A 25,000-nucleotide genomic window follows, 5' to 3' on the forward strand; every position below is an offset into this window, starting at 1 on the left:
TTATGCAGGGCGGGGATATTTCAGATTTCCTCAGGGTCTCGCTGCAGATTTGTATTTAAGATCTTGCTCCGGGTTTTGGATCATTTGAGCACAAAGAAACGACTGAGTATTAACTACAGGTTTTGTGGTCTTTGCAAAAAAACAAAACAAAACAAGGAAAGAAAAAGTTACTGAGAGAACAATAACACACTCAAACAAGCTGCAGCTCTGTCATGCACTTTAGAGTCACGCTTTAAATAACAGAGTAAGAAAAAGATGTTAAAGTGTGCAAACCGGCAGAATCTCCGGTGAACCTCAGACTCGATGTAGCATTTCTGCTTGTAGCTCCTGTAAAGAAAACAGCAATCTTATAACAATCCAGAAAGTTCATACTTTTATTTATTATTATTTCCACTCATCACTCATCATCAGACATGCACAAACTATGTGTAGACTCACTTGTAGCACCAGGCTGTTACAGCCAGTATTAGGGCGAGGAAGAGGATAGAGCCCGCAATAGCCCCGATGATGATGTTAGTGCTGTTGATACCTGAGACAGAGGAAGAGAGTAGAGTGGGAAGCCAAATGTGTATTAACTGAGATGTGTGTGTCTCTTGTATCTGGAACAATGCAGACACATGGGGATACACAAACCACAAAACAGTGCAGCAGAGCACAAAAACACAGAACATTTAGCAAGAAAAGTTCATCAGGAAGACACGGGAGAAAAAAAACACCAAAACCTCAGTCACCCTCCAACACTACTCTGAGGGGGAACCTACAAGCGCTTCCCATTCAGGGTAACAATAAAAACTGCTTGCTTCTCAATTGAATGAGGGCTGTAATTATCTAACTGTGATGGGACTGAAGTTGGAGTGAGACAAGACGAGGAGGAGCGGGAAATGACATCAAAGACAAGACAAACACAATGAAAAAGGAACCTAAATCTGACCTCAAATCACTCCGTCAAAGACATCGGCCTGTCGACAAAGAATGAGTGTGAAAATAATGACAAACAAAAAGAATGACATGCAAGGTTCAGTGAATACAAATGCAGCAGGTTTAATGAGCAGACGTGAGCCCCCAAAAATAACAAAAATTAAAAGACAATTGAAAAGCAACAAAAAGGATGACATATCTGTGGTGAAGTGGAAGGACAATGAAGAAAGAAATGAAACGGGTGTAGCAGGTTGGGAAGAGGGGTGGGGTTTTTACAGAGGGACAAGTGTGCAGAGCAGCCCTGAAATATGACTGGAGGGAAAATGTGATGTAGAGACAGAGGCAGGAACAAGTGGAACAGGTGCAGAGGGCAGATAAAATGTCTACCTGAAACTGAGGCTGTGGTTTTGGCCACAGGAAACATGAAGCTACAATCCTCTCCTGTCCAGCCCTGGTTACACACACACTTCAGCTCATTGCTGCACACCTGCAGGATGAAAATGTAACATAATTAGATATTTGTCGAAGTCTGTTATGGGCACTTTATGGGTCAAAATTCAAGTTGGTCTGATTGCAACCACAAAATATGGTGACTCAAGTCTTTATGTTTCTCAAGTTATTTCAAGTCCACAATCAGGCATCAAAACATTAAAATAAAAAGAAAACCCCGACAGCAGCTAAATAGATACTTCCCAAATACTATAAGTGGGAAACACTTATATTATATTATATTATATTATATTATATTATATTATATTATATGATTGGATCAATTCTAGGCGTTGGTGTATGAGTTCGCTGTTGGCGTGTACCCCATTTCCAGAGCAAATGGCCTTGTCAGTCGTCCCTGGGCAGGTGCTGAAGTTGAACTGCTGGATGGGGAGACATTTGTGGTTGAAGCAGATGCTGTCTGTGCCGCAGGCCGTCCCGTCCTCGACGTATCCCAGGTCTATATCTCCGTCGATCACCACGTGAGCACCACTGAAGAGCAAACAAGACTGAGTGACTTGAAAGGCTATGTTGGCTTGCAGTAAACGTGGCGTGATGTGCAGGCTGCTGTTTCTTAGTTCATCTGTGATGTTTAGAAGAATGTAGTTTTCCTGGCTCGGTGGGTCTCTAACAATCAATGAAGGATTTACTTGATGCTAGAGTTATGTGCTTTGTAAACAACTGAGAGAGCAACAAGCGAGGAGATTTTTTTAAGAGCGTTCCTCCTTCAGTGCTGCACAAACAATAGTATTCCATAGACTAAACACAGATCACAAATGATCATTATAGACTGTTTTAGGTGTTTTCTTTTTTGTTCCTTTGGCTACCTGCAGTCCAAAGAGGCACTGTGTTGGGCTACAGAGAATGAAGTCAGCCCTCCCTGCAGCTCTCCCAGTCGTGGAGCAGGAGAGATGTTGGAGCACAGCAGATAGCCACAGTGAACATCCCTGAACACAAAAGGTGCAAACACATATCAGCAGGAGAGGAAAGTAACCCAGAGCTCCACAGGAGGCACAGACGACTGGCTTACTGCTTGTTACACTGGATCCACGTGTCCTTGTCTTTTCCACAGTTGCCTTTTTCTGTCCCTTCAATGTTAAGCTTCTCGTAGCAGAACTTGTCAGCTGCTGTTGCCTCTGAGGGAAACACAAGCAATTTTAAGGAGAATAATACGAGGGTGTTTTCTGTGCAGCTCCTCTAGATCTCCTTGCGTTGGAATGCACATGAGAGAAAACACCTACTTTCTCCCCAAATGAACTTGCACTGTCTGTCTTTGGTTTTGCACCTTCCACTGAAGCAGCGACCCTACAGGCAAACAAGGTGATTCTTAACAAAGTGCATGCCAATCAGCTGAGAGGTTTTTAAACATTTTAATGCAAGATCACATAAAACTCATCAAGATCTTACTTGGTCTTTTTCACATGTGTAACCATCCATCTTGTGCACATTTGGTGGACACTGCAAAAAATAGAGAAAGCCTCAAAAATACAGTGATGCAAATCTAAGTATGAGCAGATGTTTAGGAGGAAAAATCCGTGCTCACCTGGCTGGAATTGCCCAAGCAGATTTCTGGGATGTCACAGTCATTCACCGCATCTCTGCACACAATTCCCCTGAACTCCATCTGTATCAGCACACAAGACAAATTAAATCGGAAAAGGTTTTGTGTTTCATTCCACGTCCGGCAGAAAAAAACAAAAAGTCAAATGTTTTTTGCCATCATAAAGTAAAGTGTGTGACAAGTCTGCCCATTCACAGCTAAAACACACCCCATCAATGTTAACTATGTCCATATCTTTTCTTGTAGGATTTAATGGTCCTAAATAGTTTCCGTTTCAGTTTCAGTAGCGGAGGAGTGCCTGAAAGTGGCATAATCCCCGGAGACCACGGCTATTTTTTCAGTGCTTCCAATGTAGGAAAAAGGATATCTAGTTCAACACTTCCTGTTTTGTCAGTCATTGTTAGATTTTACACAGATACATTTTTGAAAAGCTGATTTAAAACTAAATCCCCATCAGATCGTAGCTAATAGTATTTCAGCTTCTGCTCTCCACATGGACTGTTTGTCTGCATGCAACCAAACCCTGCTTGAATGTGACTAAACCAAAAATCCACCATACTCTGCAGCTCCATATCTGTTTATAAAGATCAGTATATTTAGATAAAAACCACTTAAAACCTGCTACTGTCCGGTTTAGTACCTGGCAGTTATTGCAGCAGAGTCCATTGCTACAAACAGAGCCCTGAGTCAGGGTGCAGTTCTTGCAGCAGTTCTCTCCTTCTTTTGCACATTCCTGAAAGGAAGAAAAACTTTTCTCAACACAGTTTATTCTTTGCCTTAATTTCTCCAATGACTTTACTTCACTGCTTCAGATGTTAACCCTTTTTCTTTGATTGTTTATTTTGCTGTAACTCATCTCTTTGACCTTGGATGATCATAAAGGTTAAGCCTTCAGTATATATATCTGTGTATTTTTCATTCATCCGCGGATGTTTAACTCACCGCTGGGTTTCCGCAGTCACACTCCTCTCCTGGCTCCACAAAGCCATTGCCGCATTCTGGAGGGTCTAACAGCTGAGTGAATAAAGAGCTAAATTAATATATACACTCACCAGCCACTTCATTGGGTATAGCTGTTCACCTGCTTGTTGATACAAATATCTAATCAGCCAATCACATGGCTGAAGCTCACTACATTTAGGCATGTAGACATGGTCTGGAAGACCTGCTGAAATTTAACCCGAGCATTAGAATAAAGGCGATTCCAGCAACTTTAAACGTAGCATGGAGCTTTAACAGCTCCCAATCTACTGGCATTTTCCTGCACAACCATCTCTGGGGTTTACAGACAATGGTCAAAAAAAGACAAAATCTCCAGTGAACAGCAGGACAAAAATTCCTTGTTTGATGTCAGAGGTCAATGATCAGACTGCTTCCAGCTGACAGGAAGGGAACAGTAACTCAAATAACTACTTGTTACAACCAAGGTATGCAAAAGAGCATCTCTGATTACTTCATTCAGCAGGAAAACACACCATATCACAGAGCTGAATGTAATGGAACGGGCGATTCACATCATGGATGTGCAGCTGATTAAATCTGCAGCATCTGAGTTATGCTATCATTTGAATGGAGCAAAATCTCTGAGGAATGTTTCCAGGATGTCACGAAGAAGCAGATCTGAAGGCAAAGGAGGGTCCACCCTGATACTAGCAAGGCATACCTAATGAACTTTCCAGTAAATATAGATTATATACGTATGTAGCATTTGGTTGAAAGTATGATGTACCTTCAGAGGTTTGTTGAACAGGCAGGCTCCTCCACCGCTGTTCAAGAAGTTATAGTACTCCTCCACATTGCAGTCAGAGAATTTCTTGGGCAGGTAAAAACTGTTCAAAACAACAAGAACGCATCGGGCTGTTAACGCGGACACAAAATAAACCACGTGTGCAGATTTTACTGTGTGCGTGAGAGGGTTTCCTCCCTGCCAACACCAAAGAACAAAAGACTGAAAAAACACAGTTTTAAGCACCTTAACCCGTTCAGTCTTTGTATCGTGCATTTACTTAATTACAATTTAGTTTTACACAATTTTACAGTTACTAGTGTGAACTGTTTTTTTATTAATATACTTAAAATTGCTTCTTTTTTACCAAACATAAAACACACTTTAAATATTAGAGGTTTTACGGCAGGTTCACTATACTCACAGTTCAGAGGAGATCCTTATAATAACATGGAGACAGACATTTAGCACAACTGACTCTGTGAACATCGTACGGAGATATGAGCGGGCTGTAAATGGATTCTAAGATGTGCCGTTTTTACGTTGTCCTGGAAAACAAGCCTAATATTATCGATGAGTCATTTTTAAGCCGGCATTGCATTATCATTTGACACTGAAGCCCCAAAAGAACAAAAAGAATATCTGACTAATTTTTTTAATGAGTTGCTCAGAATAGAAATCAAGCTCTGCTGAGAGTGTCATCAGCTCTTTAATTCTCACTGTGATTGCTTCAATTCATTTATAATTAAAGGCTAAAGTCCAGCTGGATGGCACATCCATCCGGACTTCAGTGTCCGATCTCAGCGGAGCTTGAAAATGCCTGGCCAGGCTGATGCTTTTAATGGCATTATCCCAACAGTGAGCAGCACTTAAATATTATTATGTTCTTCTGCACTGTTAGTCTTAATCCTGATTATTCTGCAGGAAAAGGTTAGAGTGGCTCATCAGGCCTGCCAAACCAGACAATGCAATAATGAGAGAGTCGAGGGTGGGAGAGGCTTTGGCTGATGTTTCATGTGTAATTTGACTAAATGAAGCCATCACCAATGATGACGATGGTTATATAAAGAGGAGGTAATGGATGAAGTACACTACAATATTTCTGCAAGTTTTGGGAATTAATAAGGTTTATTGCTGTCCCGGCTCTCATACGGGATTTGTTCTTGAAATCTTGTAGCTTTCATTCCCTTTTAAACATCAAGATGAGGTGAAGCAAAGAAGAAACATGCTTGTGTGATTCCCCAGTTGGTACCACATGGAATAACACTATTATTCACTCTTTATTTCACAGCATGCACACAATATGATCAAAATATGTATTATATTTTTAAAATAGAAATAAAAAGACCACTATAAAAACCAAACTATTTCGCTAGCAACCTTCTTCCTTCCTTCGCTCCGTTACAGTCAGCTTATAACACCTGGTGGTTATTAGGACGCTCATCAGCAGCTTAGCCATTTCTCAATTTCTTAATCTCTGCATTAAAATTGTGAAGTGGGATTTGAGTCTTTGTCGTGCCTGTCTATTCTTGGTACTGTGCGTTTTAGGCTATCTGGCCTCATTAAATTAAAAAATATTAAAGGCTTTAAGGTTGCTCCCTTTGAAATACATATTTTGACCCGGTTTGCTGATGGCAACACCCATTCTCACAGGAGAAGGAAGGAAATAAAAATAGAAAAACCTACAGAATTTAACTGCTACCAAATCCTAACTTAACCTTAATGGAAAATGTGGTTTTTTTTTAAGAAACTTCAGTTTATACAAGGTGTAGTTAGGATTTAAGATCTTAAGAAAAGCTACTGTATACACTGCATAGGAGCACACATACCCACAGATGGGTGACATATTAAAGGAAAAACCTGAGCTTTGCTGGCACAGCTTTGGGAGCCTTTGGCCCCTTAAAGAAATGTGTCAAATATTGCAAACCTACATGAAGTTGCTCTGACTGATCCTATAAAAAGGCAGAGGCCACTTCCAGGATGAAAACTGTACAAATATCACTGAATGATTTAATGAGTGTGAAAATGATGTGAATCATTTTGCTGTCTTCGCAAACACCTGTGAGAGACTTGAGTGTTGGACAGCGCTGATTAAAACATCTAACGAGGAAGTCTTTTCATTACTTATCTTGTTTTTCTCTTTCCTTTAATTTGTGTCCCGTCTGTATTTTAACACAAATCCACTCAGACACGCACTCGCGCAACACACAAGCAAACAGAGGAGCTACATCCTGTGAAAAAACTAGTTAAAGGTAGTCAGGTGAAGAAAATCAGACATGCAGGTGCTGAGGGATTAAAAATAAACTTCAGAGGCCGCTCATTGAATACAATCGTCTGAAACACCACTGACTCGATTTTAGGGAAATTGCTTGGGTCTGTTCACAGGTGACAGGTTTAAATAAGCACAAAGTCACCTGTCCTCTGTCATGTGACCTTGTGACAATAGAGGAGGTTTATTAAGGTAAGCCAATAGAGCAGGATCTCAGTGTTTGGGAAGTGTACTTGTTGTGTTGTTACAGGAGAATGAGACAAATATTGACCCAAGATGAGAATGACATTGCAGACTGTATCAACTGGATAACGATGAACAAAAATCAGTAATGAGAAGTTTTAATTTTTAAACAGCAGGGTGGAGAAGAAGCCTCTCGGCAATCGGGAAAAACAAATCAATGACATTTATCAGCTATTCAGTCAGTAACATTGCCCAAAAACTGAAAAATACACACTAAGTATGTGATATTTTACAAAGTGATCATGAAAAATACAGCCAGTGTATTACAAACAGGACATCAAGCTGTATTTGTTCATATCATCTAGGTAAAATGAGAAGCTGGGGCCACAGTGGCTGTAGTGCCCTTGGATGACAAAGGGAAAGGTTGTGATGACTGACAACCTCCCTCCGACGCAGCCATTTGGTTCAAAACCAGCACAAGCAACGCTCACAAGCTTCAGCTCACCTGCTGTCCCATTCGGGATGGGGGGGGGGGGGGGGGAATTGTAAGAAGTATATAAGAAGAGAGGTACACGCACACAGACAGACAACACACACACAGATCACACACAGACACTCACAGTGGCATGATGCCAAGCAGGCCTGTGCAGTCCACAAAAATCTATTTTCTTATCTAAGCAAATAAGACATTACAGAAGGCCTTTATGCAGAGAAATGCTCAATGTTATATAACAAGAAGATAGCAACTGGAAATTAAACCTGGACTGTCCCCTAGTGGTGAATTATAAAGGTACAAGAACACAGCAGTGAATGACATACATGTAATTTAAATGGATAAATAGATTGATATTTGAGATTTAATTGGTTTTAAATACATAAGAGACACACATGTAAACTTTGTGTTTACATATTAACACATAGCTTTGACAAGGCAGGATGACACTTATTGATAACTGCAGTTATAGCGATATTTAAGTAAATATTCATACAGGGAAGGGAACGAAAGCAACTTATAGTCTGGGTAACATTGCATCCAACTCCATGCTGTGTCAGAATTTGTTAAAATGCTTTGATGAGACTGAATCATCGGCATCTGTGAGAGTTGACAAGAATTCAGCTGTGAGATGAGATCAGGAAATGCACTTTGAAAAGGAACTTACCCAATGTCATCCATGATACAGCCGGCCCAGCGATCATCACACTTGCATTCACCTGGAAAAATACATTTGTGATATCATCAAAATTGAGTTTTAAGAAGAATGTGTGTTTTTATTATTGTTAGGGGGGAAATTTGACAATATTTACAAAAACAAGTGCAATTCATATGTAGTGTACAGATGTGTAAAATACTGGACACAGTAATAATAAAATTAGGGAGGTTTGGAAAAGAAAAACATAAAAGCACATAATGTTGGAGAAGGAAAATGAAAAGACAAAAAAATGCGGGTATTTACATGTGTTTTTTACACATATTTTACTAGTTAACCTCATATTGCAGGAGACGGTTAAAGTTAGATGCCTTTGCATGTGTGTAAATGCATAAATATATAGAAAAGTCCAGAAAAGAAAACTTAAAAACACAAAGCAAACAAGCAAAAAAATATTGTTCTGTGACGTAAGTATAGAAAAAATAAAGATATTAATTATTATAGATAGTATAGTTAATTATTCTATTAGGTTGTAACACATGCCCAGCCATTCATTCCTCCTCTCCTTTTCTGGGGTGCATTTACAAGATATATGAGAATGGAGATGATGAAACCTCAACAAAAAACAAAACAAAAAACAAAAATAACAAATAATAATCAGTGTTAAATCTCATGAAGAGCGTGAGAGAAGACAGAAGGGATCATTAAGATTTAACGGTTTACCGTTAAGGATCCTCTTCTTGTCCGAGAAGATGCCGATGTTCTGTCCAAGAGACTGTGCGAGGGTAATGGCCATCTCATTAGTTTTCCCATACTGAAGAAAAAATGCAGAGGAAGAGAGAATGAAGTGAATCAATGAAAAAAAGACCAAGAATCTTTGATTTATTGTAGGAAATCTTGTTGTAAAGCAGAAAAAACAGTAATTAATTTAAATGAAAGAAAATTGAAATTATATGAATCCAATGGTACTTTTCTTTTTCTCATAATTCCGTTGATTTTTACAAGATCTCCAACACCACTGGCTAAAATACAGCTCCAAACCATGACAGAGCCTCCACCGTGTTTTATAGATGGCTGTAGACACTCACTGTTGTACCTCTCGCCTGACCCCTACTGAACATATTGGATTGAAAATTAAAAATTGGATAGGTGACTCCATTAGTTGGACCCATGTGCCTAAAGACACCATTTAAAATTAGTTCTTCGCTAAGTTGTTTGTTATGTGTAGACACAACTATGATTCATCCCGTTATTAATGCTTGAATGATTCATAGCTCAGTGTTTAGGGACTCAACAACAAACAAGCAAACAAACAAAAAAGTATTCGTCTGAAAGTGGGCGAAAAAGCAGCCAATGTCCAAAGAAAACCCTGAAGAAGTATTGCTCAAGACCACGTTAAAAATGGCAAAATATAGAAATGAGGGTTGGTTCAAGACTTTTGCACAGCACTGTATCCCTCATTTAATCACAGAAAACAGTCGGTGTTGGTGGTGATCAATGTAAACTGACCACTGTGATTGAACTCCACGTTGTCTGCATCATTTAAATCACCTTGTTGTTGAATTGTGCTATACAAATAAACTTGCCTTGCCTTTAAAATTATTTAATTTTCACTCACCTCATTGACGCCCCCTCCTTTGGTGAGAGAGCAAACTCCGCCCATATAGGAAGCTCCACCCCAGCTGCTATGAAAGCGAGACCCTCTGTTGAAAGAAAAGGGTGTTTTATCAAAAGATGCTGAGTGTATAAGGGGAAAAAAAACATTTTATTTTCCTAACTGGCATACTCACGAGAAGAGGTGAACAGAGTCACATTTCTCCTTGATGAAGTCTTTCCTGTACTTCATGAACTCCTTCAGGGTCACCATGGGGTCATCGTCAATGTTAAATTTGTTGTCAGCTGACCAGGTTTCCATTGCAACGAGCACAATTCGGGTATTAAGTTGTTCCCTGAAAATCTGTGGAAAAAGCAAACTTGATATCAGGAAAAATGTCAAGAAGGTTTAAATACTTGTGTAACAGAAAGTGGCAAAAATATTCGGTTTGATGTGTCATGAGCATCGGCATCTCCAGCTGTTCAATACGACAGTGATCAAATGCTCAGTATGATCCTGCCACCAGACAGCTGCGGCACATCATAAGAAACCAGACAGACAGTAAACAAAGGTAACCGTCTGAAGGACACAGTGGGAGCAAACTCTGCTGTAAATAATAATGTTTGCTTTCATAAGACGCAAATCTGCAGGTGCCTCGGGCCAGACAAACACCGGAGGAGAGCAAAGTGTCTGCATTCAAAATAAATGCTAATGGTTTGTCAGTGCAGGGATGGAGGGGTCAGTGTGCATGATTTAATCCCATTGTGGCCCCTACAAACTCAAACTATCTGCCTCTGCTGGTGCATCTGTGTGGAGAGTTCACTGCTGCCAAAAGTGCAGAAGGAACAATACCCACAGACACTAAACCTGCTCCAGACCATTGTTGCGTTATTTCTTTTCCAGCTCTTATTCCAACATTTCTTCCAGGTGTATGCTATAGTGTTTAGCATAGATGAAAGAAATCAATGCGTGCCTCCTAAATAAAGCCTGCTTCATATGATCTTCTTCAAGGGCACAACAAAAAGCATGACCTTTCTCCAGCTTCACCAGCCTCTCAGCTTACAGACGTGACCCTGTCCCAGCTCAGATTTCAGTAATACAACACACAGACGTGGCTACAAATAATCAAACACTTAAAATCTGCCTCTGAGCTGTCGGGATGCCACCACTGCTTTTGACATCCAGTCATCTGAAAACCTCATAACTGGGCGGTTAATGGCTGCTCGCGGCATATTATGGGCCAGGAGAGGCTTTAAATGGGGAGAGTGAGGTTGGTTAAATGAGAAATCAGTGCAGCGTGCGCTCGACTCCAGTACCTGGGAGTGCTTGTGGCAAGCTTTCCAAGAAGCGGATCGATACAGTTCTTACCATGTCAGCGATATTGACCACTGTCTTAGCGTTGTTGTTCGTATGCCCGACGGAAAGCCGGTGCTTCTTATACTGTAGAAAGAAAAAAAAACAAAGAAAGAGAGACAAGAAGGATAAATTAATATAAATGGGTTTCATAATCTGGAACAAATTTACTTTAAGCCATTTTAATGCATGGAAGAAGCCTGTGTCTGCACATTGGATTCAGTCTTAATGTTGCTTTTATGATATAAAAACAAAGTCAATTCCATTCCAGTGGATCTTAGTTGATCAGAATGTTTTTTCATGCTCAGTAAAGGCAGCGTTTGAAGTGCATGCTCTTACTTTGTTTACAGCCTTGACTCTCAGCCCAACCAGCTTCCTGTAGACTCTGAGCTATTTAAAAGATGTTTTTCTTTTAACAAAACCCAAGAAACCACACAACAAACAATGGAATGAGTCTAATTTCATACATGTCTTAAATCCAAAGCCTGACATGCTTCAACTATTTCTTCCTGTTTCAGTATTCATCAATCCATCTTCTTCTTGTCCAATTCAGGGTCATATGGGTGGGTGAGCCATCATGCAAACGCCACACGGAACATCTTTATCCCGCTAGCAGATTCAAACCCATGGCCTTTCTTGTTGTGATGTGACAGTGGTAACCACAGGACCACCGTGCAACCCCCTATTTGACTATTGTTTACTGGAAATGGTAACACCAAGATTTACGTGAATATCTATCTATGTGGATGACCACATGAATCTTTCTGCAAAATTAATTTACAAGAACAAGTGTATATGAGTCCAAACTTTTCCATCTTAGCTGTATTTTACATCTTTGAAGCATAAAATGTAAAATGAATTATTACGACTCTTAATATTGACAGAATTGTTTGGATACGCAGTCCTGTGAAAAACTAAGTACACCCTTTCTGCCTTCATAGGAATTAAGATGATAAGTAGCAGCCAGGTACTGATACTCAAATGGAATTTAATAATTGATCATCACCAAGTGTGAGCACCTCTATAAAAAGCAGACGTTTTGGCACTTTGCTGGTCTGAGGCATTCATGGTGTGTGTCAAAACAATGCCACAATCTTCCCAGGAGTGGACGACGCAGCAAATTGAACCAGAAGAGCAGATTTTCTAATGCTCGAAGAAATTTAAATCTACAGCCTCAGTTAGCATGTTAAATGTCAAAGATGACTGAACTTGGTGTGTTTGGAAGGGTTCCCAGGAGAAAGCCTCTCCTTTCTAAAAACAACATGGCAGCACGGCTAAGGTTTGAAAAGCTGAATCTCCTTTAGAGAGACGAGACCAAAGCGGAGATGTCTGGCTGTCATTACGGCGCCACATTTGGAGAAAACCAAGCAGCGCATCAGCAAAAAAGCACCTCATACCAACTGTGAAACACGGTGGTGAAAGGGTGATGATTTTGGGCGTTTTGCAGTAACGGCGCCTTGGCAACTTACAGTCATTGAGTTGACCATGGACTCCTCTTTATACCAAAATACTCTAAAGTCAAGTGTGAACCTAGACTTTAACCCCAAACCCATGAAATGCTGTCATATGACTTCAAGAGAGTTAGGCATAAAGGGACGTCTGCAAACTTCAATGAACTGCAACAATATTGCAAACAAAACTGTTTTTAGTAAATAAATACAGTCTCTGTGTAGTATTTTGTGTTGCTGTGCACCTGAGGTTGAAATTAAATAATTTTAAACCTGATAAGCACCAACTGAGTTTTATTATGACCTTCTAAGTAAGTCCGTAGAATTGAAAAGGGATGTGCACTCTTTCTACTATGACTGTTTGTGATGCGACAGTCAGACAGTCGTGATAAAAAGTGACGCTTCACACCTGCATCACTTCAATCTAGAGAGATTTGTGGTCAGTGGGCCAGCATAACACGATTTCTGGCTTCAGGTCACATTCATGTCTATTTTTTGTAGTCTCTAATAAGCTTACCATTAAATGGTCATTGATCACCATCAGCTCGATGTATTTGGTCTCATCTTCTACACTTCGTGACAAACGTGGAGCCTGAAAAGAGACGACAGTTTTATCATATTAACGGGAGGCAGACGCCATCTTTTTCTAAATAAAAAAATTAAAGAGAATTTCAAAAGAGTACAGTAAAAACAAAGGTCAACTCGAGGCTCAAAGAAAAATAAATGACAAATCAAAGAGCATCAGCTTAGCAAAAGCCAAACCAGGTTTGTCTGTGAGCCCAAATCAAAGTAAATATGAGCGCAGCTTTCAGGGCTGAGAGACAGACAGCTGCAGACACCTGACTATGTCTGAGAAAAGGCGAGGAGGGAAGCAGCCTCTACTTATAAGATAAATATTTCATGAAACCGAAGAAGACGAGAAGAGGAGAAGAGCGGGCTGGAGAGCTGTTGAGTGGGAGGAACGCTTGGAAACAGCGCACTCTTTATGAATTAACATAAAACATATTGACGGAAAGCAGTGTAATCAAGACAACAGCCTTGGTAGCATAATTAGCTCTCTGTCTTACACTCATGCAGGCATGCACAAAATATAAGCATCTGCACGCCTCCGCTGCTATTGGTGATCATTTTCCTCTGCCATCTGAGCAGCTGTGGTTCAGGTGGTAGAGGACTGTCCGGGGCCGGCGCTTCCTTCCCCGGTTACTATACTGCCTAAATATCCTTGGGCACACTGACTTCAAGCAGCTCTCAATGGCAGTCAAGCTGCCACCATTAGTGTGTGAGTGTGTAAGTGTGTGTGCGTGGATGGGAGACAGATTTTAAAGCACTTTGTAGCACCCTTCTAAGGTGAAAAGACCCTGCATAAGTGCAGACCGCTTTACCATTTAGTAGACTCATACCTGTCTCTTTTTCCTCCTGTGCACAACTTTTGACCCTGGAAATGGAGGGCTGGGAAAAGGTGGTTCTGGTAGAGCGCCTTATAAACAGACGGACACACATTCAGTATGTAAGATTAATTAAAGCACATCAGAAGCCTGGTCAGTACATGAACCATCAGCTTACCACCAAGGAGATCGTTAATTGCCTCTTCACCGGCAGATTTGTAGATCATGTGAATGCGAATATCCCCCTAAAACACACATGCACAGAAAAAATAATTATCCAGTTAATCAGCGAGACAGATCAGAGCCGAGTGACTTTTCAGTTTCAGGGCACAGACCGATTTATCTGCTTGAGAGAGAAGTGACGTCAAAGAGAATGGATAGAGCTTCTTGGTAAGTTGTAGTACCTTACTAAAATATTAATACCAATATTATAAGTTGATAAGAACAAAGGATATTAATCAGCTCTGTTCATTTAAAGCAAACTCAGCAAAGAAAAATGAATTCCGGTTTAGCTGTATTAATGACCTGTATGTGGTGATTACACATAGACACACCCTAGTGTGGTTTCATGAATTCTTATGCCTTACTTTATTTTATTTGTAGTTTGTTTGTTTGTTTATCATTTTATCTACCCTTTATTTGCTTCATTTTTTTTATCATCCGCGTGGTTAAGTTTTTTGTTTCCACGTAAAACTTTAAGAATCACAGACATAAACGAATAAATAAAAATACTTTAGAACATGAGTTAAAGGGTGTGTTTACCTCCTGTGAGTCAGCTCTGAGGGCGGAAACACCCCGAGCTCTGCGGAGGGCACATCCTGTTTACTCTCCGAGCTACTGTACGAGACTCGGTTTGTGTTCAAGTATGTAAAGGAGAAACAGGCTGAGATGTTACCGACTTCACTGTAAACGTAGCTCAACAAGGTATAGTACCCTTTAGTCAATGTAGTTAAAGTATGAAAATAAATCGGCGTCAACAGGTTGCGGTAATGCTACCTCTTTAGCTTGTAGCTAGGTGGCTAATTAGTTAGCGAATTCGGAGTTCACATTTTCTACTAAGTTCTTCGTATTGAGTCAGTTGATGTTGACGATCGGCTTTTGTTACTGTTATTAACACGTATTAACAACTTTACAGGCCCTTTGCATTCGTCTGAGCAAAGAGAGCTAGCTGAGGGCTAGCAAAAGTAGCGGTAATTAGCCTAGCTGACTGTGCTATCTGCTAACCAGTTATTACAGAGTTGAGGTCTTTTGTTTACTACCACAATGCACACTGTGTCGGTACTGTATGTATAATTATACTGCTTTGGGTGTAATAATCACTGTGCTATTAACCCTGCTCACGTTGATCGTTAGCATAATCTAGAATAAATAGTTTAGATTCACCGGTCTGTAACAGCTGGCACTTTGAAAGTTACATTTAATAAAACACAATAAGATAGCGACTGAGTAAACGAAAACTGTAAAACAAAATGCTATTGAGACATGTCAGAAAGGTACAGTGATTATTGTTCAGAACATTTGAAGACCCTTCACAGTCCATTCATCCTGACTGTAAAATCCTGTCCGCCTCTAGTTTTGAGCCAGGATATCCTGTCAGTTAATCTCAAATCACCTAAAACTGTTTTGGTTTAACATTTTGATATAAATTAAGGATTGCTGTGAAGTTTTTTGTGTAGTCCTGGGAAGTCCCATATTTGAACATCCACCAAAAAATAAAAATAAAAATGACATTCCAAAATACAGCTGGTGACAATTTATGTGTTGCATATAGTTATACAAAAGAAAACTTGTGAAAGGCTTTTTGATGTGAAATTCTTATTCGTAAAATGAAGAAAATTGAGCAAATATCACAAGTCGTGCCACAGAAAACAAAAATATCAATAGATAGTCCTAACCGAACAGAAAAAAGTTCTAGTTGAGTTTCCAGATGGTACTCTAATTATAACTGAGTAAATAATACATAAATTTGTTTTATCCTGGAGGAGTTTTTTGATTCAGGTTAAAATTTCAAGCTCAAATTTCTCTAAACGAAAAAACAAAACAAAGCCTTTGATATATGAAGCTATTTCACCACAACCCAAGCTTTGGCCATAAAATTATGAAGCAGATCAGAGATGGTTGAGCAGAAAATGTTGAAAAAATTTGTTGATTTGAGGTGGAATGACCCGGTAATTTAAACAGCTAGTGCACCTGGCTGCACCTTGATTTTTTTAGACCGTCAATGCCACAAGGAATTGGCCCATAAAGTGCTTTAAACATACTCAGTTAGACCCTGATAACCTTCAGAGATGAGATGAAAGTGGCAATAAGAGCTCTTTTTTTAAGATGATAAAATAAAAAGCAGTTGCAAGTTGCATTGTCTGAGTCAGTCACTGTTGCATGCGTCATATAAAGTTCGAGCCTTGCTCATTGTTCAGCTGCACAGTAATCTGTGTAATGCACTGCTGTATAGACACTCCTGCAGTGCAGCCTCAGTCATCGAGTCATTCCCACTTTGTTTGCTGGTGAAATGAGAGCATTGTTTCTCAGGGACAGCAGATATTGGGTCGACCACACTGTGGTGAATTGAAATACAGGGGGGTTGCCCATAGCTAGGTCAGCGTGTGGCACAGTTAGCTTGCTTCTATAAAGGAATGGGGCCATTCAGATAAACTTGTATAACCACGTTTTTCAGGAATTCTGTGTCCATCAAACTGATCAGTTGCTGCTTTCTGTCTGACTTGTGTTGTTTATCCAGGAAAACGGAAACTCCCCTGTCAGCAATAACCAGCCATGTCGTGCCGGGACATCCACGCCACCAATGCTTTTGCCTTCATCATTGCTATTTTGTCTGTAGGTGGGCTCACAGTGGCAGCATTAATTCCGCAGTGGCGCGTAACGAAACTCGTCACCTTTAATCGTAATGCCAAGAATATCAGTGTGTATGATGGGCTGTGGGCTAAATGTGTGATGCAGGATGGCTATTCAGGATGCCTCTACTATGATTCAGAGGTATTGCTTGATCTATTCTGCTTATGTTTTGTTTTTTAATTCTCCGATGTTTATAATAGTCCCAGCATTAATTATATATTATTATGTTTCCAGTGGTATTCCAAGTTGGATCAGCTGGATCTGCGGCTTTTGCAGTTCTGCCTTCCCACAGGCCTCGGTTTCGGCATTTTAGCCTTGCTGCTGTCCATGACCGGGATGTGTAAAACCTGTTGCTGCTCAGACAAGCCTGAACCGGACATTAAAACAGTTAGATGCCTGGTGAACAGTCCAGGTTGTCACCTGGTGGCCGGCATGTTTTTCTTCCTGGGCGGCGCAGTCCCCATTGCACCCTCCGTGTGGTTCCTTTTCCGCACCAAGGAGATGAACGCTAGATATGCCAACATCTTCTCTGATGGCTTTGCTGTGTATACATCTATAGGCTGTTCTGGAGGACTGATGCTAGCCGCACTGCTGATGTTCATGTGGTACTGTATGTGCAAGAAGCTGCCTTCACCTTTCTGGTTGCCCATGTCCACGTCCAACTCCATGTCGACCCAGCCTCTCATTGCCAACGCACATTCTCCTGCCTCAGTTTATGTTCCGCAGCCTTTCCCACCACAGACTTTCCCTCCTACAGTAATTAACGCCCAACCGCATGTGCCCGCGCAGGGCTACGTGCAAAGCGTTATCGCACCTGCTCCACCACAGGTGTACGTGTCTCAGGTTTCTGCACCGAATGGCTATGGATCAGAGGTTGAAGGAAACCACGCCTACGGCTACGCTCCCTCACAAAGTTACGCTCCCTCGCAGAGCTATGCCCCCTCGCAGAGTTACGCTCCCTCTCAGGGGTACGCATCCAGCTATACAGGCCACCGCTACTCCACCCGCTCGCGGATGTCAGCAATAGAAATTGATATTCCTGTGCTGACGCAAGAGTAGTGAAAGAGGAGAGGCTGATAACCTCATCACTTCTGTCCATGAACCTCTATAAATTTCACCACTGATAAAACTAACAGAGTTTGATAGATGGAAGGTAATGACCTGAGAGCTATTTACAGCTTCAAGAGTAATAGTTTCAAAAATACTGTCAGTCAGTCCAGGCCTGTGAACTGCTGATGGCAGAGGATGAGAATCGGTAGAAACAACCCTGGATGTACCACATGAAGGATGAGATTAACCTCGAAACTAAAACACTGCATTCAGTTTAGTATTGTTTTTAAAAAAATACTTGTTTCACTGTTTTTTATATCAGAGTATGAGCACTAAATAATAGTTTATTCCTTGCTGAAGTGGCCAATGGACCAACCTAATTTTTCTAATTTTCTGTTACATTTGTGCTTGACACTTTATCCTTAATTTCAAGTGACTTTTGCTTGTGTAAAGCTTACAGTATGAGGATTGTCTGTTATCACTGCTGAAGTGCATTATGGACTGCAATTAACTTTGACTTCTGTGTCCTGAATGGACAACTACTCACCTGTTTTTGTTCTAACACGAAGTGTATAATGAACTGTCACTTTGAAGAGCAGCTGTCATTTCTTTGTTAACTGCACTGAGTGTGTCTATAATGTGCCTGGTTTAATTGCCATTGTTTACCTATGTTGTTAGCCTTGAGTCTATTTTTTTAATGTAAAGCCTCCTATATAGTACTTAATCATTTGATACAGCGTACTTTTCCAAGGTATTTGTGTCAAAAAACATCAAAAGGTGCCACTAATAAACCTTTTAGCTGTGTTCAGTCTGATGTACAAATGCAGTTAACATTACTGTATTGTCAGAAACACTAAGACATCTCTAGTGTGGTAGAAAAAAACTTGCTAATGTAGCTGGAAGGACTGATTAAGGCTGTAAGTCATGATTAAGCCACATTTGTTGCCTTCTTGCAGGTTCTGCGTATGAAGTACAGATCTTTATGTGATTCTAAAGTGAAAATGTCAAAGAAACATGCTTTTCTACACTGTTTTTGTTTTAAATAAAACATAAATCACACTGTAATCACGTGCTTCTCTTTTTATACAAGCTGCAAACTCACACAGTTATCTATTTAGCCAGTCATATGGCAGCAACTCAGCGCATGTAGAGGAGGTCAAGATGACCCTGTAAAGTTAAAGATTTGCTTCATGGATGTGCAGCTGACAAACCTGCAGCAATCGCGTGATGCTATCAAGTCAACAGGGACCAAAATCTCTGAGGAATGTTTTCAATACCGAGGGGTAGACCAAGTACTAGCAACATGTACCTAATAAAGTGGAATAGTGGTTAACATACAAAAAGTCCCCAAATTGAAAGCAAGGAGGGGACGCAAGGTTGCATACTCCTTGTACCAGTCCCAAGCTTGGATAAATAGGAGGGCTGTGTCAGGAAAGGAAAGATGTGCATCTGTCTGCTGTGGCATTTCTTTTTTTTAATGTGGCCCAGCCATGATTTCAGCTGGTTATGGCTCCTCTTTCCACTTTAACCGAGAGAAATCAGGAGCCTGTGGGGTTCTTAATTCACACAAATGTATCATAAAATGTTAAAGCCCCTTCTCCAACCCAATCCCCATTAAGCCAGAGGACACTGAAGTGGTTTATGTAGCACTTCTTAAAAGTATCAATGTGGTGTTTAAATGGGAAAATTTATTTATTTGTTGTTTATGAATATAAATGACTTAACAGGGGAGAGTGGGAAAATGGCCAGCACAGCATTGGCAGACTAATCTCATTATAAACTCTGCTTTCTAGAGTGTACACTCGTTAAAAAGAAGATTTCACCAAAATTCAGAGGATATGGCACATCCAAACAACAGAAGGCACATTTATGTTCCAGCTTTCCAAAAATCCCTTTTTCAGTATACATGAAAGCTTAAAGATGCATTTTATTGTGTTAATTAACTATTATGGAAAGTAAAAATCACAGTCATTTAGTGGTCATTAAACAGACAATGATTCAACTCATAAATCATGAAACACTTCTCTCCCCTGCATAAGCTTTTACGGGTTAAAAGTTTCATTATTGTCAATAACGGCCCGTTATTTACTTGGTGTAGCATCTATACCAAAATTTGCACTACTGCACAGCACAATGGGGGATATGATATTTGCTGTCACCTGCCGTATGAGCAAATTAAGATATAATCGAGTTCATAGCTTAACAAAGGAAGTAGATGACAGTGAGCAGTCTAACAAAAAAGAAAAACAGCTTTTCGTTTTGTTTTTGATGTAAGTCGACCAAGCATGTGAAGTGATCACTGCGGCAGGTATAATTGGAAATTATGTCAAGGTTTAGTGGCTGATGGTTAGTAAGACCTTAATGAAAATAAGAATATCTGTTTGCATTTGCATGTATCTGTAGCGCACACACAGCACAAATCATCATTATCAGAGCACCAAAGTCTGATTTAACTGTTGTAATAATGCCATGCTTTCTTTGTTCCCTGCATCATCGCTCCCGGCCAGTAATCTCAGTTCAAAAACATACACACACAGCATATAGACCCAGCGGGGAGCGAGTACTGATGGAGATTAGAGGTCGACACAGATGGCTTTCATATGCTGAGCTGGGAAGAAACAGGGGGTGGGGCCTGGGTTGCCATGGGAGACCTCAGACACAGACCGCTGGCTCATGAACATAAAGTGGGGAGGATAAACACGCCTTTCATTCTTTCTCACTCTTTCCTTGCATGTGTGAATGAACCGGTCCAGGTTTAGTAACATGAACATGGCTTCAGGCCACAGGGAGACCCCCCGAACACACACACACCTCCTTTTTTGTATCCCATCAGCTCCAGCACACACACAGTGTGTCATTCCCAGCTTGTGCTGTCCGTGTAAAAAATCCTCCCTTGGCACCAAATGCAAACACCCCCATGCTAAAACCTGGCACTCGACACACCCCCTTCTTCCTCTGCATCCTTCACCACCCAACCCCCTTATCTTCAGTTATCCCCTCTAGTGCAGCAGACAACTGGAAAATCTTTCAAAAGTGGAAACAAGCACCAAAATTAGCGTGTTTGTCCTTCTGGAGCCTTTAATTTGAAAAATCCCAATAGCCACTTGGGTTTTCAAGACGGGTCACCTACTTCCAACACAAAATTTCAGGCACTGGATCTATTTCAGTGTTTCTAATCCCGTTTTCAGTTTGTTTGTTTGTTTCTTTACTACGGGTGCTTCTCTGTTTGATTTTTAATAAGCATTGTTACAATTTGAACCTCCCAAAAACTGCATAATTGCCAAGAAACATTTATTTAAACAATGTAGGATTATGTAAGGAGCTTTAAAATCAACTTGTGGCCTCATAGGTGGGTCTCGAGGTAAAAGTACCTTTATAAATGGTACAAAGAAGTTTCTGATTAGCTTCAGAGGTAACTTTTACACAAACATGTGGTTTGATATGAAGTCTTGTCATCTTTGCCTCAAAATGTGACGATTTCTTACCAGAAACAGGCCTGTTGACACTTTACCACATTTGGTTCACCCCAAAAATCACTGAAAAACTACTCGAAAATGAATTTATGAGTGTGTGTTCATGGATCATAGAGGAAGAAGGATACTAAAGGCTGCTTTACTGGGTATCCCTGCTGCTAGTCTGTGTTTTTTACATCACTTCCTCTTTCCCACGCCATTACACCAAATTGCTCATCATTGCTCAGGTCCAATCATTTTCTTGCTGCTCTCTGTGAGCCAATCAGCCTCCACTGTCTGCTTTAAACCTCACTGCTCTTATGTCATCCTGCCTCGTGCCACTTCCTTCTCATCTTCACTACCAACCACCAGCGTCTAGACTTCAGGGGGTTCCTGCTTATCATTGCTGGGACTCCACTCTGCTATGATGCTTCATCACTCATGTTCAATAAAAACATGTTCAAATCTTTCAAGTGATGGCTTCTTATCAAAATGAGTATATGACTTATAATTACTGAATATAGGCTGAATATATTCATTCAAACCTTCAGGAGAGCCTGAACTTGACATGCAACCTCAACCACACATTTTATGGACTTCAACAGTTTTTTGAACCGTAACATACACTTAAAACACGTCATGCCTTTGCTTAGGCTTTATGGTTGAAATGTCCTAAAGCCTGAACTCATGGTCACTCCACCATTGAACAAAAAACGCACACAGCATTATGCTTTCTGGGTGTAGCCACAGTGGCTCCGAGGTGCAGGTGGAGCTGCCATGGTGTCCAAAAAGAAAACAACAACACAAACAGGAGGACTAAACATATGGTGTTTTCTGTCTATGCGAGTCAATCACACATCCTCCTCACAACTTCCCTACATGAACACACATAAACACACACATGCACACACACTCATGCCGACACTAACAGTCAATAAGTGCAAGATTTATCAACTGCGTGCTGCGCTGGAACAGCTCGTTCTTCGCTTGTGAGCTTTAATCTTGAAGATCTAGCTTTTCAGATTATATATGAGACCAATTACATAACACGACAAGACACTTTAACTCCGGCTCAGCCACATAAAGTGACAAGAGCAGCTTGTTCAGGACACGTTTACCTCATGTCCTGCATAACTTTTTCTGCCTTGGTGAAAGAAGGGCAGATGGATTTGCCATATGGCCGACAGGAGCCACGCTGACTCTCACAGCCCCACTTCAACCCTGTTTTCTTGTTTGTGTTCTTTTACATTTAGGAAAGCTACAATTAGTTGCAGGTGGGTAAAAAATTTGCATCCAATGCTGTTCAATAAGGGATTATATGTGAATGCTGTCTAATGTAACAAGTGCATGACAGTGCAGACAGCCTCCTCGTAAAAGAGCCACTAAATCTCACACCGGACATGGAGGGCATCTAGGGTTTTGAAGAAGACATCTGTGTGTCTGAGGCAGACTTGTAGACCGAGCAGACAAATAGACAGACATAATGAGAGTGAAACAGAGAAAGAAGGAATCCACGGGGAGAGAAACGATGGAGCATTGCCCGAGGGGAGCAGACATCCAGAGCTCAGTAACAACAAACTGACAGGCACCTCCGGGCTCGAGGGCAGCGCCGTCCCCGGCATTGTCATGCAGCCAGCGTTCCAAAAACATCAAGCCAAAACCAATACTACCACAACTGTCAAAAATGTGTTACTCTGTTCACACTACTCTGTATACACTTGATTTATGTGATATTTTTAAAAGGCCACAGATCGGCAGAGGTGAGAAGTAACAAAGTATTTGTACTTTGTTACTACAAAGTACTGGTATCTACAATTTTCAGGTATCTGTACTTTACTTGAGTAGCTTTTTTAATTTTTACTTCTACTCCCTATATTTTTAAACAAATATCTGTATTTTATACTCCTTAAATTTTCAAAAACAGGCTCGTTACTTTTGCATTTTGGGGGAGTTTTTGCTCAGACTGCTCAGTGGAATTTGATATAGTGCAGATTTAAAGTTTCCATTAAGTCCTCATGTTTTTAAATCAGATATTGGGTCTGTACACATGACATTATGGGGGTTTTTTTTATTGTGAAACCTGCTGCAAAACAAACTGAGCTAGCTATGTGTTATTTAAAGATTGCATGAAAATCATCTGCAGTTTCACAGTCAAAGTAAGGTTATGTCAAGTGTAGCAGAGATTCATATGAATTTTAGTTGATGATGCTTAGATCCATTGACTGAGCAGGACAAGTCATGAAACATCTGCTGATATCTGGTTGAATTTGGTTGTTTACATCCAAACAGAGCAGCAGGTCAGCTGATCACAGCCTGTACACTAAGAAAATCTACCAGAGCTCTCAGTAGAAATTATTGTAAACCAGAACCTCCTGTCAAAACGTTCACTAGCTGAGGGGCTTTCAGTGCCCCTCAGCTAGATTGGGAGCGCAATAGCTGAGGCTGGTCTACTGCATCTCCTCTTGGGTCTCAAACCTTTGATCTTTTGGATCTTCATGCTGTAGAAGACCAAAGTGAAGCCAGTTTTAACCAATGTCATAAATTTTATCTACAATCAGACTTTACATCTGATTTATAAAAAAGTTATTTCTCGCCTGTAAAATCCGCATCATCTGCTGACACATTTAATGAAGTACCAAATAAATCCATCCATCCTTTTACTTAACTGCGCATCGAATTCAGGCACAAGTCATGAGTCTGTCTCCAGGCCAGCACGCAGAGACACGATCACATTCACACCTCCTGTCAGTTTAGAATCAACATTTATTAATTAATTTGCAGCTTGGTGTCAGTGCTAACCACTGTGCCACTGATTGTTAATAACTGTACTTTACACCAGTGTAAAAAAGCATCATCACAATAATATAGAAAATGTGCTTTAGTATAACATAAACAAAGTTGGGTAATCACATGTTAAACATTAAATTACTCAGTCGTTTTCAGATTAACCAAAGAGTAATGCCAAGTTGGGCTAGTGGCATCCATCCCACCCTGTCCCATCATCCTTCTCTGTCACTCCAACTCTCTGCATGGCCTCCTTCACTACATCCATCAATCTTCTCTGAGGTCTTTCTCTTTTCCTCCTGCCTGGCAGCTGCATTTATCCACTGTCTCTCCTCTGCACATGTCCAAACTATCGCAGCGTTGTCTCTTTAACTTTGTGTCCAAACTGCTCAATCTGAGGTCATTTCTAATGTTGTCCATTCTGGTCACTCTCAATAACAATCTTAGCATCTTCAGCTCTGCCTCTGGTCTTTTTTAGTTAGTGCCAAAATACTGAACACGTTATCTTCTGAAGTAACACTGTGACTGCTGTCTTTCGGCTTTCTGGAGTGACTCTATAAGATGTTGCTTTAGCTGTGGCTTTTAAAGACTTTACAGAAACGCAACATTTCAGCCAAATGTTTGTCATGATATACTTACACACCCTGTATCTCTGCAAGGAGAGTGCTGCAGCACCCTTCTGAGTTTATCTACTTTGTCAAATTGGATTGCCTATTTTCTGAATCTTCTCTCTCTCATTGCTTCAATAATTCAGTGTCTCCAGAAAACGCTGGAGACGACAGAAGCAGCT

The 25,000-nt window shown here is 40.6% G+C and overlaps 2 protein-coding genes across 2 annotated transcripts in view; one reads left to right on the plus strand and one right to left on the minus strand.

The window, feature by feature from the left end:
- adam22 (ADAM metallopeptidase domain 22) overlaps nucleotides 1-25,000 on the minus strand; it is a 72,074-nt gene that overhangs the window by 9,008 nt on the left and 38,066 nt on the right. The window contains exons 7-26 of the mRNA XM_085366536.1: nucleotides 14,253-14,319; nucleotides 14,090-14,166; nucleotides 13,207-13,281; nucleotides 11,257-11,328; nucleotides 10,085-10,251; nucleotides 9,913-9,997; nucleotides 9,018-9,108; nucleotides 8,307-8,358; nucleotides 4,698-4,797; nucleotides 3,911-3,982; nucleotides 3,609-3,701; nucleotides 2,951-3,031; nucleotides 2,815-2,865; nucleotides 2,649-2,712; nucleotides 2,438-2,543; nucleotides 2,235-2,354; nucleotides 1,731-1,899; nucleotides 1,306-1,405; nucleotides 439-529; nucleotides 274-327 (exon numbers count right to left, since the gene is read on the minus strand). Coding sequence (XP_085222662.1) covers nucleotides 274-327; nucleotides 439-529; nucleotides 1,306-1,405; nucleotides 1,731-1,899; nucleotides 2,235-2,354; nucleotides 2,438-2,543; nucleotides 2,649-2,712; nucleotides 2,815-2,865; nucleotides 2,951-3,031; nucleotides 3,609-3,701; nucleotides 3,911-3,982; nucleotides 4,698-4,797; nucleotides 8,307-8,358; nucleotides 9,018-9,108; nucleotides 9,913-9,997; nucleotides 10,085-10,251; nucleotides 11,257-11,328; nucleotides 13,207-13,281; nucleotides 14,090-14,166; nucleotides 14,253-14,319 — 1,787 coding nt within the window. The remainder of the gene's footprint in view (nucleotides 1-273; nucleotides 328-438; nucleotides 530-1,305; nucleotides 1,406-1,730; nucleotides 1,900-2,234; nucleotides 2,355-2,437; nucleotides 2,544-2,648; nucleotides 2,713-2,814; nucleotides 2,866-2,950; nucleotides 3,032-3,608; nucleotides 3,702-3,910; nucleotides 3,983-4,697; nucleotides 4,798-8,306; nucleotides 8,359-9,017; nucleotides 9,109-9,912; nucleotides 9,998-10,084; nucleotides 10,252-11,256; nucleotides 11,329-13,206; nucleotides 13,282-14,089; nucleotides 14,167-14,252; nucleotides 14,320-25,000) is intronic.
- cldn12 (claudin 12) lies at nucleotides 14,880-19,028 on the plus strand. Its single transcript, XM_085366537.1, has 3 exons — nucleotides 14,880-14,998; nucleotides 16,812-17,065; nucleotides 17,159-19,028. The coding sequence occupies exons 2-3, from the start codon at nucleotides 16,847-16,849 to the stop codon at nucleotides 17,981-17,983; spliced, it is 1,044 nt and encodes a 347-aa protein (XP_085222663.1). The 5' UTR covers nucleotides 14,880-14,998; nucleotides 16,812-16,846; the 3' UTR covers nucleotides 17,984-19,028.

The sequence above is a fragment of the Diplotaxodon limnothrissa genome, linkage group LG11 (genome assembly GCF_057381915.1).
Source record: "Diplotaxodon limnothrissa isolate DT_005_m linkage group LG11, D_limnothrissa_male_GT1.1, whole genome shotgun sequence".
Classification (NCBI taxonomy): Eukaryota; Metazoa; Chordata; class Actinopteri; order Cichliformes; family Cichlidae; genus Diplotaxodon; species Diplotaxodon limnothrissa.